The 15,301-nt window shown below is 36.6% G+C and overlaps 2 protein-coding genes across 2 annotated transcripts; both read left to right on the top strand.

The window, feature by feature from the left end:
• Positions 1-737: 737 nt before the first annotated feature.
• On the top strand, positions 738-7,259 carry LOC133679843 (nucleobase-ascorbate transporter 4-like). The gene is made up of 14 exons (XM_062102553.1): positions 738-1,044; positions 1,855-1,952; positions 2,038-2,223; positions 2,403-2,503; positions 2,599-2,674; positions 3,271-3,330; positions 3,768-3,952; positions 4,043-4,139; positions 4,539-4,625; positions 4,732-4,790; positions 5,232-5,323; positions 5,589-5,666; positions 6,405-6,565; positions 6,670-7,259. The coding sequence occupies exons 1-14, from the start codon at positions 942-944 to the stop codon at positions 6,886-6,888; spliced, it is 1,602 nt and encodes a 533-aa protein (XP_061958537.1). The 5' UTR covers positions 738-941; the 3' UTR covers positions 6,889-7,259.
• Positions 7,260-10,360: 3,101 nt separating this feature from the next.
• Positions 10,361-12,508, top strand: LOC133679750 (cyclin-D4-1-like). Its single transcript, XM_062102435.1, has 5 exons — positions 10,361-10,957; positions 11,052-11,138; positions 11,364-11,673; positions 11,758-11,888; positions 12,051-12,508. The coding sequence occupies exons 1-5, from the start codon at positions 10,670-10,672 to the stop codon at positions 12,303-12,305; spliced, it is 1,071 nt and encodes a 356-aa protein (XP_061958419.1). The 5' UTR covers positions 10,361-10,669; the 3' UTR covers positions 12,306-12,508.
• The last annotated feature ends 2,793 nt before the right edge of the window (positions 12,509-15,301 follow it).

The raw sequence follows: 15,301 nt of genomic DNA, 5'->3' as shown, positions 1-15,301 counted from the left end.
ATCATCAGACCGGCAAGCTTTTTTATGCCACGAGAGGTTATTCATCATAAAAAATTAAACCCCATAATTTAAAAGAAAAATATTATTCCTTTTGATTTAAATATAAATTAAAATTTACATAATTTACTTGTTCTCTGTAACGAACAATTCTGGTCACCTTGGTTGGCGAGACAGCGTGAGCTTGTAAAGAGTCTAAGCAGATAGCGGGAAGTTACGAGATTTTTGAAGACAAGATTTTAGGTTTGAAGAATATTAATCTCATGTTTTTCGCACAAGACTAATTCCAGATGAAAAGCCACGACGACTATAAATATGAAGGAGAAACATGTCCAGATTATTGGTGACCCTCCCAGCAATTAATTTGGTTAATCAATAACCAAACCAAAGACTAATTCCTTCTTCATTCTATTTAGCCTGGAGATTCATTCACGTAACAGATACATCATGAACAGAGATCAAGAGCGAAACGTCAGTCTTGACCATAAAGAAACTCTTTACTTGAAAGAAAATCCATCCATCGCAGGTTTTATTTGGCCACCCACCATTAACAAACCGATTGCCATTCCTCAGGTCCTTGATTAGTACAGTATCTCATTTATAAGTGTTAGTACCATGAATCGATCTTGATCTCACAGGGGGTAAAACTGCCATTTAGATTCCCATAAAAAAAAAAAAAAAGACGGGAGTGCAAAGAGTATAAGCGGAGAAGTCACTCTCAATCTGCTGCAGTTGGTAGCTTTCTTCCTTGCAAGAATAAAATCTCTCTCAAGTTCCAAAAAGGAAAAAAAAATCCTAAGAACTTGAAAGAAAAGGAGATAGCATTTAGTCACAACAATCACTGCCTAACTCCCAACTCCTACTCCTCCAATAGGGTAGTACTACAACGCCTGTCTCTTTATTATAGCCTCTTCTTGCTTGCTTCTCAGAAAAACAGAGAAACAATGGCAGTGGGAGGCGCTGCCAAGGTTGATGAGTTCGTTCCATTTCCTGTTAAAGACCAGCACCCTGGCGTTGATTTCTGCGTCTCCAGCTCTCCTCCTTGGCGTAATTACTCTTTTTTCTCAGTTTGTTTGCGTCTTAAGTATGAATGCATTTTGGGAATTCTGTTGCCTCTGTGTTTGTTCTTCTTCTTCTTCTTTGTCGTCCCTCTTCTGTTTCTTGCTCCTCGTTACACGTTCTCTTGCATCGCACGATGAAAATTCTAAACATTTGTTCTTGTTGCTTTGTTTTGCGAGTTCCTATTGATGAACTTCCCGCGCTTTTTTGCTCTTCTTTATCTGCCACCCATTTCTGTTTACTGGATTTTTCTTATTTGTGAGATTTTGAAATTTAAAAAATAACAGTTTCTCTGCCATTTTCTACTCTCGAGCTCTGCATTTGCTTTGTTTTGTTAAATTTTACTTTTACTTTATTTATTTTTTCAAATCCGAATGTTGTTGTATTGACGATCAAAGACCTAAGGCGCTACTATTATCTCTGTGTTTCAAAAGAGTTGCTTGGTTACTGAGAAAAGCAGACGGAGAAAACGAAGACGAACTTTTGAATCATCTATTTTTTTTTCTTAAATTGAATTAGGATATAAGGTATTATTTACCTAAAATGAATTGTGACTGTATTCGTGGAACTTTCGGTGATAAATGAGAGTCTCGTTAATACTTAAATTCATTATTCTCAGTTTATTTCAAGTAACCGAAACAAAATTTCACCCGAAAAGGAAAAAAAAAGGGACAAATAATTCACTAAATATATATTTATTTGTAATCTTAGTGCTTGCTAACGATGATGGTGCAATTAAAACTATATTCTATAACAGAAAATCAATTTGATTTTAAAAACTTGTTCTGCTGGGTGCAGCTGAAGCAATACTACTTGGATTTCAGCATTATCTGGTGATGCTCGGGACTAGTGTGATCATCCCTTCCATAGTCGTTCCTTTGATGGGCGGTGGCAATGTAAAGACCCCATGTGATTAACAGATTTTGATTTCAAGTTTTGTGTTTCTATAATTTCCTTTTAAATTTTGTTTCGATTTTTTAGGTGGAGAAGGCTGAGATGATTAACACATTGGTCTTCGTGGCGGGGATAAACACTCTTTTGCAGACTTGGTTCGGCACTCGGCTTCCTGTGGTTATTGGAGGATCCTATGCTTTTATTATCCCCACAATTACCATTGCTTTATCTACTAACAGTAGTAATAATGTCATATTCCTTAGCCCACGGCAGGTTAGTTTAGTCCCCTCCCTCATTTCGAGAATGCATTTCTCCAACTTTTATGCTTTAGGTTTTTTTTTACTGGGAGAACATGAAAGGAAATGATTAAATTTGCTAGCTATTTTGGGAAGAGCACGAGGAAAGTTAGAATTGATTATGATTTTTCTATCACATTTGTGGCTGGTTATTAGAGGTTTAAGCAATCTATGAGAGCGGTACAAGGAGCGATTATAATCGCTTCATTCTTTCAAATGATAATTGGTTTCCTTGGATTCTGGAGGATTTTTGCGAGGTATGATGCTGTGACAGCGTGTTAATGCATTTGGGATGACTTGATGCATCATTCACTTGCTTAAGAAAGCTTGGTTTTCATGTTCTGTGATGCAGATTTCTCAGCCCTCTTGCTGCAATACCTCTTGTGATTCTCACTGGACTAGGGCTTTATGCACATGGATTCTCACAAGTAAGAGGGCTAAACACCCAATTCAACTTATTTTTGCAGGGGCAATTAATGTATGAAGATTAGAGTGATAATTAAATCTCAAGCTCCAAACCTCTTCTATTGGTGACTGTGCTTCAAAATAATTCGCAAAGCCCGTTCTGTTTGCGGAGACAAGCAAAACATTTTTGCTATCATATGTGTATGATTTCTTACTTATTGATGGAAAACTACTTTGGAAGCAGGACTTCCGGTCTTTCTTCCTTGAGTTCATACCACTGATCATTTTTAGACAACGACCTCTTCAGTCATGTCTTAAACGTCTTTCTTCCTTGTGCATTTCCCAACAGCTTTCCTAACTAATCTTGCCTCTGTTCCTACAATTTCCAACTGGAGAGCGTATAGCAGTCGTTAGAAAAACTTTTGTTCATATCTTTAGCTGGTTTCCTCGAAAGATATTTTAGCTTGAGTAGAAGGCTGTTTAAGCTTTGCGCTGTCTAGTAGACTTGATCCATGAAGCTAGTTGTGTTATGGATGGAACTAGTTTTTTCAGTGCTGCTGCTTCTTCCATTCGGGGATTAATTTTGCTTAATATGCTATCTCTTGGTTCATGCCTGTAGCTGGCGAAATGTGTGGAAATTGGACTCCCAGCACTTCTTCTGGTGGTCTTTATATCTCAGGTGAGCGACATCCTTGATCATTCTTGTTTATTTCATCGTCAATCAAAGGAGTGCATTATTTTTAGAATTGAAAACATAGATGTAAGATCAGAGCCTATGTATTGATCTTAACTGATACTTATGTGTTTATTCGTTGGTGGTGGAAGAGATTATTAGCAAGAACCATCATCTTTTTCAATAAAATTTGCATTTGTTAGTAGGAAAATAAAGCAGCAGGGTTAGTTTCCTAGGCGAGGTCCTTGTGTCCTCAGTATGTTCTCCTCTTTTGATGGTGGGCCTTGGATATCCTGAAAACGAATGTTAAATTTGAGAATGGTAGGGATCTTTTTCTATCCAATTATGTGCTCTAATTGTATACAAGTTAGAGAGAGGTTACCTGTTTTTTTTATCTAATATTCTTGAGGTTTTTCTTCTTACGACAACCACTGATATTGCAGTATGTTCCTCATATGATGAAATCATGGAGCAGCATATACAGTCGGTATGCAGTCCTTTTCTCAGTTGCAGTTGTGTGGGCATATGCAGCAGTTTTAACTGTTGCTGGTGCATATAATAATAAGCCTCCAAACACCCAACTTAGCTGTCGTGTTGATCGTGCTGGGCTCATTGGTGCTGCTCCATGGTGAGCTTAGATCTATTAACAAAACCTTGAATCATTTAATTGCATTCATACTCTAATAATATAAATTCACAAGTTGAATTATGTGTTCAGGATAAAGTTTCCATATCCGTTTCAATGGGGGGGTCCTACTTTTAATGCTGGCAATGTTTTTTCCATGATGGCTGCTTGTTTGGTTGCAGTTATTGAGGTATGAATTACCAAGAGCGTTCCTTTCTATGTTTCCTTTGTAGATGCCAAACAAAATGGTTTGCCTATGCTAGCTTTGCTGACAGTGAGGATTCAGCCAGTTCTAAATTATGCTTGTATATGCTTGCTCTGTAAATGTTGTTAATGTTCTATAAATGTTGTCATCGAGGAGATGGATGCCGATACTTGCTTTTGTGAATTGTGATGATTCGAACGTGGAGGAAAATTTGAACCCTTTCACAAATGTAAACAAAGCAAACACCGTGTGTGCTCGCATGAATCGCTTGAAGTTCTTGGTCTTGAGCTCCTGTTCTATGATCATGCTTCCTTGTTGAAAGTTTCCTAACAAGCACTCCTCTTTTTTATTTAACTCTATTGGTGTTATTTTATTTTTCTGCAGTCTACTGGTACGATTATTGCAGCATATCAATATGGGAGTGCCACTCATCTGCCTCCTTCTGTATTCGGCCGTGGTATTGGATGGCTGGTAGGACATGATCCAGTGGTGTCTCACTATATATTTTTTCCGACCTGTTACATTCCACTTGTTGTTTCTGGACACAAATCACTTTCCTAACTTTTATAATACCCAGGGAATTGGAACTTTGCTGGATGGATTGTTTGGTACAGGAAATGGGTCCACTGCTTCAGTGTAATGACTTTAAACTTTCCAAGTTAGTTTTTTTTTTGCTTTTGTTGAAGAATGGATTGTTCGTTGAGAATGTCCTGATAACCCGACCTTCGTTTGACTATAGTTTACTGTATTTATAATCTACAAGCAAAGTGATTAGCAAGCCTTCATGTCCATGTCCGATATGGTGGAATTCCATGGTCTCAGTTGTAAAATTTGTTTTGTTGTTTGGTAATGTTAGAGAGAAACCTGAATGAAAGCCGACTTTGGTTCGATCGATCAGAGTTAAAGATCTTGATTTACAATCTATATGATTATTTACAAACTATTATGTTGCTGGTTTAAGATGCTCTGTTCATGCAAGGATGTAAAATACTGCTGCCGTTGGGTGTACTGAATTGATGGATGTCCTAATTCTAGCATTCTCTCCTGTGATCTGATTTTGTTCTTTTATGCTTACAGTGAAAATGCAGGTCTTGTGGGATTAACTCGAGTTGGAAGTCGAAGAGTCATTCAAATATCAGCCGGCTTTATGCTTTTATTTTCTGTGTTAGGTGTAGTATTCCACATTGCATTGTTTTATTTTCTTTTTTCTCATTACTTTTTCACTGAAATAATAGAATTTCATTTGTCATTGCAATCAATGTTATTAGATTCTCTATTTATCCTGTCATGATTATCGACTACTGTTCTTTTGAAAAGGCTCCTTTTCTTTTCCCCTATCATTCGACTTGAAGTCGTGATCAATTTGCAAATAGAAATCTTGTACCATCTTTATATTGTTCACGTTCTTATGGTGTTGCAATCCATCTTTTACAGGAAAATTTGGGGCTGTTCTTGCTTCTATACCATTGCCAATTATGGCAGCTCTTTACTGTGTCCTCTTCGCCTATGTGGGTAGGTATTACTTTTCTATTATTTTGGGGTTGGATTCTAAATTATCAATCAATTTTACCAAGGGGTAAAATGATGCTCACTGCGACAGTTTGCCTGATTTTAGAAGAGGAATGGCAGTGATGAAGATTGGAACACTTGAGACCACTGAAAGTCAACATAATGTGTACTTAGAATTCTTGAAATTCTGCGCGTGAACTTTGCTTAAAATTACTTAACATATGTTTAGTTTCTATAAAATCTAATGTCATGCGTAACTCAAGAATAGACTGAATCGATAAGAATTACCAACTTTGCTTAAAATTACTTAGCATATGTTTAGTTTCTATAAAATCTAATGTCATGCCTAACTCAAGAATAGACTGAATCGATAAGAATCACTATGGTAAGTGAAATAGTGAGCAGCAGGAAAAATGAATTTAGTTTCCATGAGATTTTTTGTTGTGCTTGCCTGTTCGGTGGGAAGATTGATCCCTATCAAGCTGTCACCGGCTGACATTTTCTTACCAAGCTTGCATTACAACTCAATGGTTGCATCAGAATATGATGGGATCTTCGTAAGAGGAACATGTTGAGAATCAATGTATTTGTACATGTTTTTGAATATAAGGGATAAAAAGAATCAATTTGTTTTGTAACAGCTCTTAGAGTTAGATATGCTGCTTTGTTTTGCTGCCAACCTCTCTTCAAGGAAACCGTTTAAATCGACTTCTAACTGTTGTAATATTGTGGGGTAAGCAGCTTCTGCTGGTCTGGGACTTCTCCAGTTCTGCAACCTGAATAGCTTCAGAACAAAGTTCATCCTTGGCTTTTCTCTCTTCTTGGGCCTTTCTGTGCCACAGTACTTCAATGAGTACCTTTTGGTTTCTGGCCGTGGCCCTGTTCACACTGGAGCCACTTGGGTGCGTATGATTGATTTGCATTTTATCTTATAGCTTAATCGTTCTCCAATAAGTTTATCAATAGATTCATATTTTTTGATGAAGTTGTTCTGATTTCTCTTCAGTTCAACGATGCAATTCAAGTGATCTTCTCGTCCCCAGCAACAGTGGCAATTATAGTTGCTTTTTTCTTGGACAGCACTCACAGTCGGGGGCACAGCACTACCCGCCGAGACAGTGGCAGGCACTGGTGGGCGAAGTTCAGATATTTTAGTCAAGACACCAGGACCGAGGAATTCTATGCATTACCTTGGAACCTTAACAGGTTTTTCCCTTCATTCTAAGCTTGGAGCTCTTGCTTGCCATCAAGGAAGAGCTGATAAGAAGTGAAAGTAGAAAACATTCTGAATTGGTGCACTCCTACTGTTCCGTAGTGAGGCAACAAAGTTATCTATCAAACCAGAACCGGAAAGGATATCTGTATAGGGGGGTTGAGCCAGGCACACCAACTTGATTTGGTAGGTCTAAGCTTGTCATTGCAATATCATTTATAAATATTAAATGCAAGCAGTAATGATCCTAGAGAAATTTACTATACATGGAATTTTATATATTCACTGTAAACATGAACCTAATTCATGTTCCTTTACAACAAACTGATGCTAGCTTTGTTAAGCATTCTCAAATATAATGCATGTTCTAGTTTTAATTTTAATTCTAGCTTGTGATGAACCTTCTGTATCTTGCTTCTTTAATGACAATACAAATCTGTCATTACGTCTGCTGAGATATTCTTTCTCCAGAGGAACCTAGCATGTTGGAATGTAATAAACCACAGTTAAATCACTTTACACCAGATTTTTTATGCGTAGCCTTGTGTCTGAGCTAGCGTTTTAATCTTTCAAAATCACTTTGGAAGTAATTTGATGTAGAATTTGGTCTCTATCAGATATTCTTTTTTTTTTTGGCTTTGTATGTTGATTACATTTTGACGAACTATTTGTCTTGGCATTTGTTACACCTTTAAATGTGGCAAAAGGCTTTATCTTCCATGTCTCATCTTCCACACTGGAGGGATTTTCACGATTTTCTGAGCAAGTCAGGGAGTCAATAGTGATTAAACTTTCCAGCCCTTTTCCACGGTCATCTGCTGGACCCGATTTTCCTGAATAAAAGTAGAATGGAACAGGAATGAATTCCCAAGTCAAGGCCTTTTACGTTTCACTTTGGCAAGGAAAGCATGGTTGAATTCGGTGATTGAGATTTGTGTTGGAATTAGTTGGGTCCATTCTCCATTATGTTGAGCAGTCATTTCTATATATATTTTTTTATTTTTATTTTTTATCTTGCCTCATCAGTTTGAACGCCAGAATGCCTCAAATAAATATCGTCTAGAATTCATGGAAGGTTTGGAGTGTTGGCATGTGGTACTGGATGGTTAGCAGTTGAAGGCTCATTTATATTTTCCACAAACCTATCAGCAATTGCATTTCCATCCCATATGATTGTGACTCGAAAGAAACCAGTGACTCTTACAAGTGAACTGTTAATGGTGTTTTTGGAAACATCTTAGTTCATTGTGCAGGCAGGCATGCATAGGGACCCATCATGTGAACATGAGGGCCTTTTCTTGGCTATGTGGTGGTGCATGTATGAGCTGAAGCCCACAAAATCATGTCATGGGCAAGAAAATGAAGAAAATCAAAGCTCGTATCACATTGTGTGATTTCTGTCCTTGCTTTACTATGGCACCAACCCATAGTTAGCATGCGAGTGCTAATTAATAAGCTAGCAAAAATGGTTATGCTGGTTTAAAGCCATCTTGGTAAAAACACAGACACATACACAGAGGGAGAAGTTGCCAACTCATTTTGAGTCAAATCTGTGGCTGTGCTCATTGCTTAGTGAACCTGTGCTGGTTCAGGAAAATTGTTTCTTTCCTGAACTTCTTACAGTCTGTTCAATAAGATGCCTCTGTATGCTGTAAAAGCACCTAACCCCTTCGTAGAGAAACAAAATAGAAAAGGTGGCCTGTAGTGAATGAAACCAAATTCTTACAGCTGCAAATCTTGAAGGTCAAGGATGCGGTGAACCTATACCTCTATAGCTAGTTTGTTTTTATGTTTAAAAAAGTAATATTAAAAAAAATTGAAAATCCTTTTTTTATTATTATTATATTTTTTTATTTTCATATGGTTTTAATATTTTCATGTAAAAAATAAAAAAATTATTTTAATATATTTATAAATAAAAAAGTTAGTACAATATTATTCGGCTGCTACTAGAATTCGACACGAATACATCTGATGTCCCAAATATAGGGTACGGAACACATCTCCATGACAGGGGCCATAGGGTGCTTGATTGCGAGTGGGTACTAAAAACGTCTTCAGCCTACAGGGGCTTTACAGCTATGACAAAAAGTCAATAACTTACTCGACAAAGCGCAAGAGCGGTGCGATTGTTATTAAAATATTGCTTGTAAAGTTATAGAAACGTTGAGATCTCATTTGTTTTGGAAAGATTTCTATAATTTGCCTGGACAAGTTCTGCTATTACTGTATGTTTTTGGGTTTTAAAAATATTTTTGAAAAGATTTAAGATTTAAGATTTATTTATTTATTTTAAATTAATTTTTTTAATTATTTTAATATGTTGATATCACAAATAAATTTTAAAAAACATAAAAGTATATTATTTTAATATTTTACTTAAAAAAACTTCAAAAATTAATTGTTATTCCAGTATCAAACAAACAAACAGCTACCCGAGTCTCATTGACGTTATGAGAGTAGAAGACATTAAACTTGAACCGGCAGGTGTTGATCCATCAAACATCAATTCTGTCTCTACTTAACTTTGTCTCTGGAGATCAAATTGTGTGTTTATGTACAAAATCCTTTTCCTTTAATGAACATATATGTGCAATAGTCGCCATAGACCAAAACACACACACACACTCTCACTCTGTAAACATGTTTATTACCATCGCTAATCTTAAAGAGTTGATGAAAATATTGACCTTTGTATATTTGTAGTAAAACTTGATGGATATTATTTTTTAAAGTATTGTTTATTTAAAAATATATTAAGATAATTTTTAAAATTTATTTTCGATACAGCACATCAAAATAATAAAAAATATCAAGAAAAAATTAATTTAAAAACTAAAAAGAATTTAAACTTTTTTTAAAAGTATAATTAGACTCCAATACCAAAAAGAGCCTTGTGTTATTTGTTTGGTGGTTACTCCATAGAATGTGTTTTCTTTAGTGGTTAATTTTGTGTTTGATGTGAGGTATAATTTTCAACCGTATAAAATACAAGATTAAAAATATAAAAATCATATTTTTATTGCTGCACTTCTTATTTCTAGTAGTGGGTCCATAACTAAAAACAAACACAAGAGTAAAAACAAACATATTGATAATTCATTAGCTAATCGTGTTTAATAATTGCAACATTAAATGCTTGTTTGAGAGTATGTTTTTCATTGTATTTAAGTACATTTTAAAAATATATTTATTTTAAAAAAATATTAAATTAATATTGTTTTGGTACTTTCTAATAATTTTGATTTGCTAATATTAAATTAAAAAAATATTTTAATATATTTTTAAATATAAATTACTTTTAAAAAACAATATCTAATGGGACTGAAAATGCAGCAACAAAAACAAAAAGGAAATGAGTTGCAAAAAACCTCGATCTTTTTACTAGTGGTCAAAACAAAATCACCACTCCTAATTAAACCCACGTGGAAAAACCTTACATACAATGCCCAGTTGCACACACCCTTCTCTATTTCTCCCCTTAGGCCTTATCTACTACCCCAATATAAACACTATCTCCTCCGTTAATCAAAGTTCTAGAGACAGGGAGCAAGACACAAGCAAAAAACAAAAACAAAACCCATCAAGAAGGAGAGTGAAGGAAATTAAAGAGGGAGACACAAACACAAACACGCACACGAACCTGAAACATGTTATCCCCAGAAGACCCATAACCAAGCCATGTCCAAACCCAGACATCCACCACCAAACACCATCGCCACTCTCTTCCCCCCTCTTTCCGCCGCCACTAATGCCGTTGTCCTCCCATTGAGCACTCACAGCCACCCTCACTATGTCTCACCCGCACTCTCCACACCACTGTGCTTCTGCAGTTAACAGCCTGTACTGTGGTGAGGATGCCAGTGAGGTGGTCCAGCAGGATGCTGACACGTGGATCTCCAGCTACCATCAATCCCCATCGCCATCCACCATCCCTTCTCCACCATCTGATGAGAATACAATCACCAAACTCATTGACTCTGAATCTCAGTTCATGCCTTTGTCTGACTATCTCCATCGTTGCCGTCACCGTTCCATTGACACCACGGCCCGCCAAGACTCCATCAACTGGATCCTCAAGGTACCCATACGTATAAGTTAACTTTATTCGTAGGTGTCGTCTACCCTTTTGAATGTATTGATGTGGTGGTGATATTCATTGCTTGGAAATGCAGGTGCATGCCCACTATGCCTTCAGGCCATTAACGGCGTTACTCTCTGTTAATTACTTCGACCGTTTTCTTTCATCCTATTCTCTTCCGGTAAATAAATAAAACAGCACTCACCGCTATTTTTTTTCCTTGAAAACTCCATTTCCCACGGGAAAAAATCGGATAGTCCTGGGAATTTCCAAATCTGTCTTCAAAATATTCCATTTTTCAACTTTCCCTTTAATATGTCAGATTTTCCGGGAAAGCGAATGCACACATTACACCCAAGAGTGATTTTTTATTCATTTAAAGCTCTGATTTTTTTAACCGAAACAGGAAAATGGGTGGCCGTATCAGATACTATCAGTGGCATGCTTGTCTTTAGCAGCGAAAATGGAAGAACCCGACGTGCCATTATTATTAGACCTTCAAGTACTCGAACCCGGATTCATATTTGAACCCAAGAACATTCAAAAAATGGAGCTTCGAGTCATGGCCTATCTCAATTGGAGATTACGATCTGTCACTCCATTCGATTATCTTGATTACTTCATTTCAAAGCTCCCTTCTTGTTCCTCTACGAATCCCGACAATTTCAGTCGGCTCTTGAAAGATTCATCGGATCTCATTCTCAACACCACCCGTGGTAATTCAAATCCTCACCCCATACTCTTGAGTCATGTCTTGCAATTTTCATCAGATTTTTTAAAAGTTTTTTTGGGTTTTTCAGTGATTGATTTCTTGGGTTTTACACCGTCGACGGTGGCAGCGGCGGCGACGATATCCGCTGCCGGCAAGAGTTATGATACTATACCATGGGAGGCTGGTGATGGGCAGTTCTTTCATGAGAGAGTGAACAAAGTAAATATTAACAGTCTTTTGGTGCAAATAATAATTTTTGTTTTCAATGGGGTCTTTTTTGGAAATGTATACTTTCGTTGGCTGTTTCGTGAATATTTACTTTTACGAGAATCATTTGAGAAATATTGAAATCTGTGTAATAAAAATGTGTTCTTTTCTAAGGAAATGGTGAGAAGCTGTCACCAACTCATGGAGGAATACCTGATCGACACATGTCCATTGTCTCGGCATAAGGTGATGTCGGCTGAGGCCTCAGTTGAGCCGGCTAGCCCAGTTGGCGTGCTCGACGCAGCTGCTGCTTGTGGGAGCTGTGACACGCGTTCCGAGAATCCCATCTCGGCTAGCAGCCAAGCCCCCGAAACTGAGCCGATTATTAAGCGGCTAAGATCTTCTGCAACGGATGTACAGGAACCGTAGATAGACCATTACCCAGCACCGCCAGATACTCTCTCCAATTTTTATTATCTTTATTAGAGGGAGACTTCTTTTATTTTTTTTCCTATTTCAATGCGTTGATTATAAAATGAACGGACGGGATTGGATATGAATTAAGGGAAGAGGGATTTTATCATCACTATATATTACTCGATTGATTAATATTCATATAAGTTTATTTACTATTTATTTTGTTATTGGATGGGCTTTTTGGTCAAAATGTAAAGGGAGTGTTCTGGGGAGGTCTAATGATGTTTCAATTATTCTCATCAATCATCTGTACATGAAAGCTAATGGGGTCTCACAGGAAATCTAAAAAATCTAAAGACCAGCCTTTTCTTTTTATCTTGACAAAACTACCCTTGTGAAAATCTATAGTCTACTGCTTTCTGTTAGAATCAATGATGGTATCTGGCTAGATGGGTTCCAGTGGTGTAGAACCACGTGTCCGACACAAATTACAGAAAGTGGGCCACCTGTTTATAATGATGATGTCCGACTCTTCTGTACATTAGAAAACGAAAGGGATTTTTCATTTTTCCAATCTGGCCTCGCCATAACTAAAAACTAGCTTGGAGACTTGGCAGGGTTTGCGTCTGAGGAAGCTCGTCAAAATATATGTATGATTTATGCAGAAATCCAATTCATAGAATAGAAAAATGCTCTGCTCTAGGTTTATCTTATCTATAGATAAAAATTTAATGGATAGGGCATTAGTTTTGTTAAGAGTAAACACTGGTAATTTTGGGCGGCAATATTATGTAGGGTTTGCTGGTGAATTTGAAATGGGTTCGGACCCTTGGGGAAGTGATGAGGCGGGCATGACGGTAGCTGCCACGTAAAGGGAGGAGAGAGAGGATTTGGAGGGAAAAGAGGCGAGTGGTGGTGTTGTGGGAGACAGAGAGGAGAAGTGAATCGGAGCCACCCAGGTGTAAAGAAGACGAGTTCAAAGGAGTTTGAGGGCAAAGATTTGATATGATGGGGTCGGGATGGTGGGGGCTATGAGCATGTCAAATCACCGAGGAGGTTGTTCGGGAACAGCAAAACCAAAAAAAAAGATGGCTCTCTCTCTCGACGAGAGAGAGAGGGAGGGAGGGAGGGAGGAGGGGGGGGTGATCATGGGAATGGCTGACGCGTGTTGGGGTATGAACTCATGGATGAGTGCATGGACAGTTCTATTGGTGACCTTGAGATAAAGGTTTGTTCTCTTTTGTCACATTGCACTTGATTGGCGAGTGGCTTCAGGACAAAATTTTAAGCTGTGTATGTTTTTGTGGTGTTTTTGTATTTGTTTTTTAAAATTAATTTATTTTTTGTTTTAAATTATTTTTTTAAAAAATTGTTTTAACACGTTGATGTTGAATATAAAATTTTAAAAATAAAAAAGTTATTTTTATAAATTTTTAAATAAAAAAATATTTTAAAAATTAACTGTTGTATATGGAGGGCTTGATTTTGATGACCAGCACGGGATGGCAGAAACTCATTTTCTTCATGCCCAGTGACTTCTACCAGCATGAAGTCATTTTCAGCTCATTTTACCCGAGTAAATTATAAATTGATCTTTCTAATTTTTTAAAATAAACTGAACAATCCTTTTAGATTTAAAAATTAATTAATTAGTCTTTTAATAATTATTGATCATAATTAATTTAGTATTTATTTTACAGAATTTGTTTTCTCATGAATCTTTCTACATTTTTACTTTCCTTTCCTTTGCTTTTTATAAAACAAATTAAATTAAAAAAGAGCATAAAATGGATGAAAATGACTAAATTAAAAATAAATTTAAAAACATAAGGATCAATTAATTAATCTTAGAATTAAAAGGATCATTTAAATTACTTTGCGGAGTCGGGCGAGATTTTAATGGCTAAAGAATGTAAATGAATGTAAAGGAACAACATTAGTTGGATATATATTCAAGCTGATCTTGAATTAATATTCATCAGAATTATTATGATGGCTCGTGGTTGCTTATATGATAGTTAATGGAGGCTTATATGGTCGTTAACTTCAGGATCCGTGGGATTAGTTGAGGTATACACAAACTAGTCCAGACACTTATGTTAAACTAAAAAAAATATTTATCAGAATTTATATAAAAAAAATTTAAAATTAATCTGAAAATCTAATCAAAACTCATTACTGGGACTCTGAGATCATCAGAACAGGTTTAAAAACAGAACACCATGCACTAAACATTCACAGGCGAGGTGTATATATTCATGCCCTGCTCGCAGCTGACAATTTGATATGCCTGTGTTTAATTACTAGTTAGCTTCATTTGGATCCTGGGCAGGTCCACTGTTCAGCTTCTTGTAACATCGTGAACCACGAAAATGACAGACATCCTCTTTAATCTCCTATCTATTCCATTGTTTTTGTAATCACGAGTTTGCCCGTAAAATTATATCACATAATTTTAAGAGCTAACATATATATAATATATAAATTTAAATTAAAAACTTAAAAATTAATAAAATCAATTTGATTCATACAGAACAGGTAAACCTGATCAAAATCATAATTTTATATCCAAGTTTATAAATTTATAAAAAGTATTAATACTTTTAAAATAACTCTTGTTTATCAACCCCACCCACCAGCCGACATTGCCACTCTTTCTTAGAAACTTTTTTTTTATTTTACTTCATTTGACCGTCTCCTTTCTTTCCTTTCTGTTTTGACATCAAATCACGAGCACCAAACAACACTGAACCAGCATCCGCAACCCTGAACCACCATAAGCATCAATCCATCCCCATCGTGCATTGAGTCGAGTACCACTCCAGCCTGAAAAATGAACCGATTCGGCACTCTTCACTCTTGAGCAACATCCCAACCTTGACTTATTTTCTTCGTCATAACCAAGCTCCACCGCCAACACGTGCAGCAAAAAGGAGCCACCAGGGACCCATTTGAGAAGGCATGGGCTGTCCATACTCTTCAATTTTTCTTTAGTATCTTGGCTATTG

Source organism: Populus nigra, chromosome 19 (assembly GCF_951802175.1).
Source record: "Populus nigra chromosome 19, ddPopNigr1.1, whole genome shotgun sequence".
NCBI classification, from domain to species: domain Eukaryota; kingdom Viridiplantae; phylum Streptophyta; class Magnoliopsida; order Malpighiales; family Salicaceae; genus Populus; species Populus nigra.
This window is presented reverse-complemented; position numbering and strand designations above follow the sequence as displayed.

Coding starts and splice junctions, on each gene's coding strand:
- LOC133679843 (XM_062102553.1), top strand. CDS start 942: ATGGCAGTGGGAGGCGCTGCCAAGGTTGATGAGTTCGTTCCATTTCCT. Junction 1,953..2,037: donor CTTTGATGGGCGGTGGCAAT/GTAAAGACCCCA, acceptor TCGATTTTTTAG/GTGGAGAAGGCTGAGATGAT. Junction 2,675..3,270: donor ATGCACATGGATTCTCACAA/GTAAGAGGGCTA, acceptor TCATGCCTGTAG/CTGGCGAAATGTGTGGAAAT.
- LOC133679750 (XM_062102435.1), top strand. CDS start 10,670: ATGTCTCACCCGCACTCTCCACACCACTGTGCTTCTGCAGTTAACAGC. Junction 10,958..11,051: donor CCATCAACTGGATCCTCAAG/GTACCCATACGT, acceptor TTGGAAATGCAG/GTGCATGCCCACTATGCCTT. Junction 11,139..11,363: donor TTTCATCCTATTCTCTTCCG/GTAAATAAATAA, acceptor TAACCGAAACAG/GAAAATGGGTGGCCGTATCA.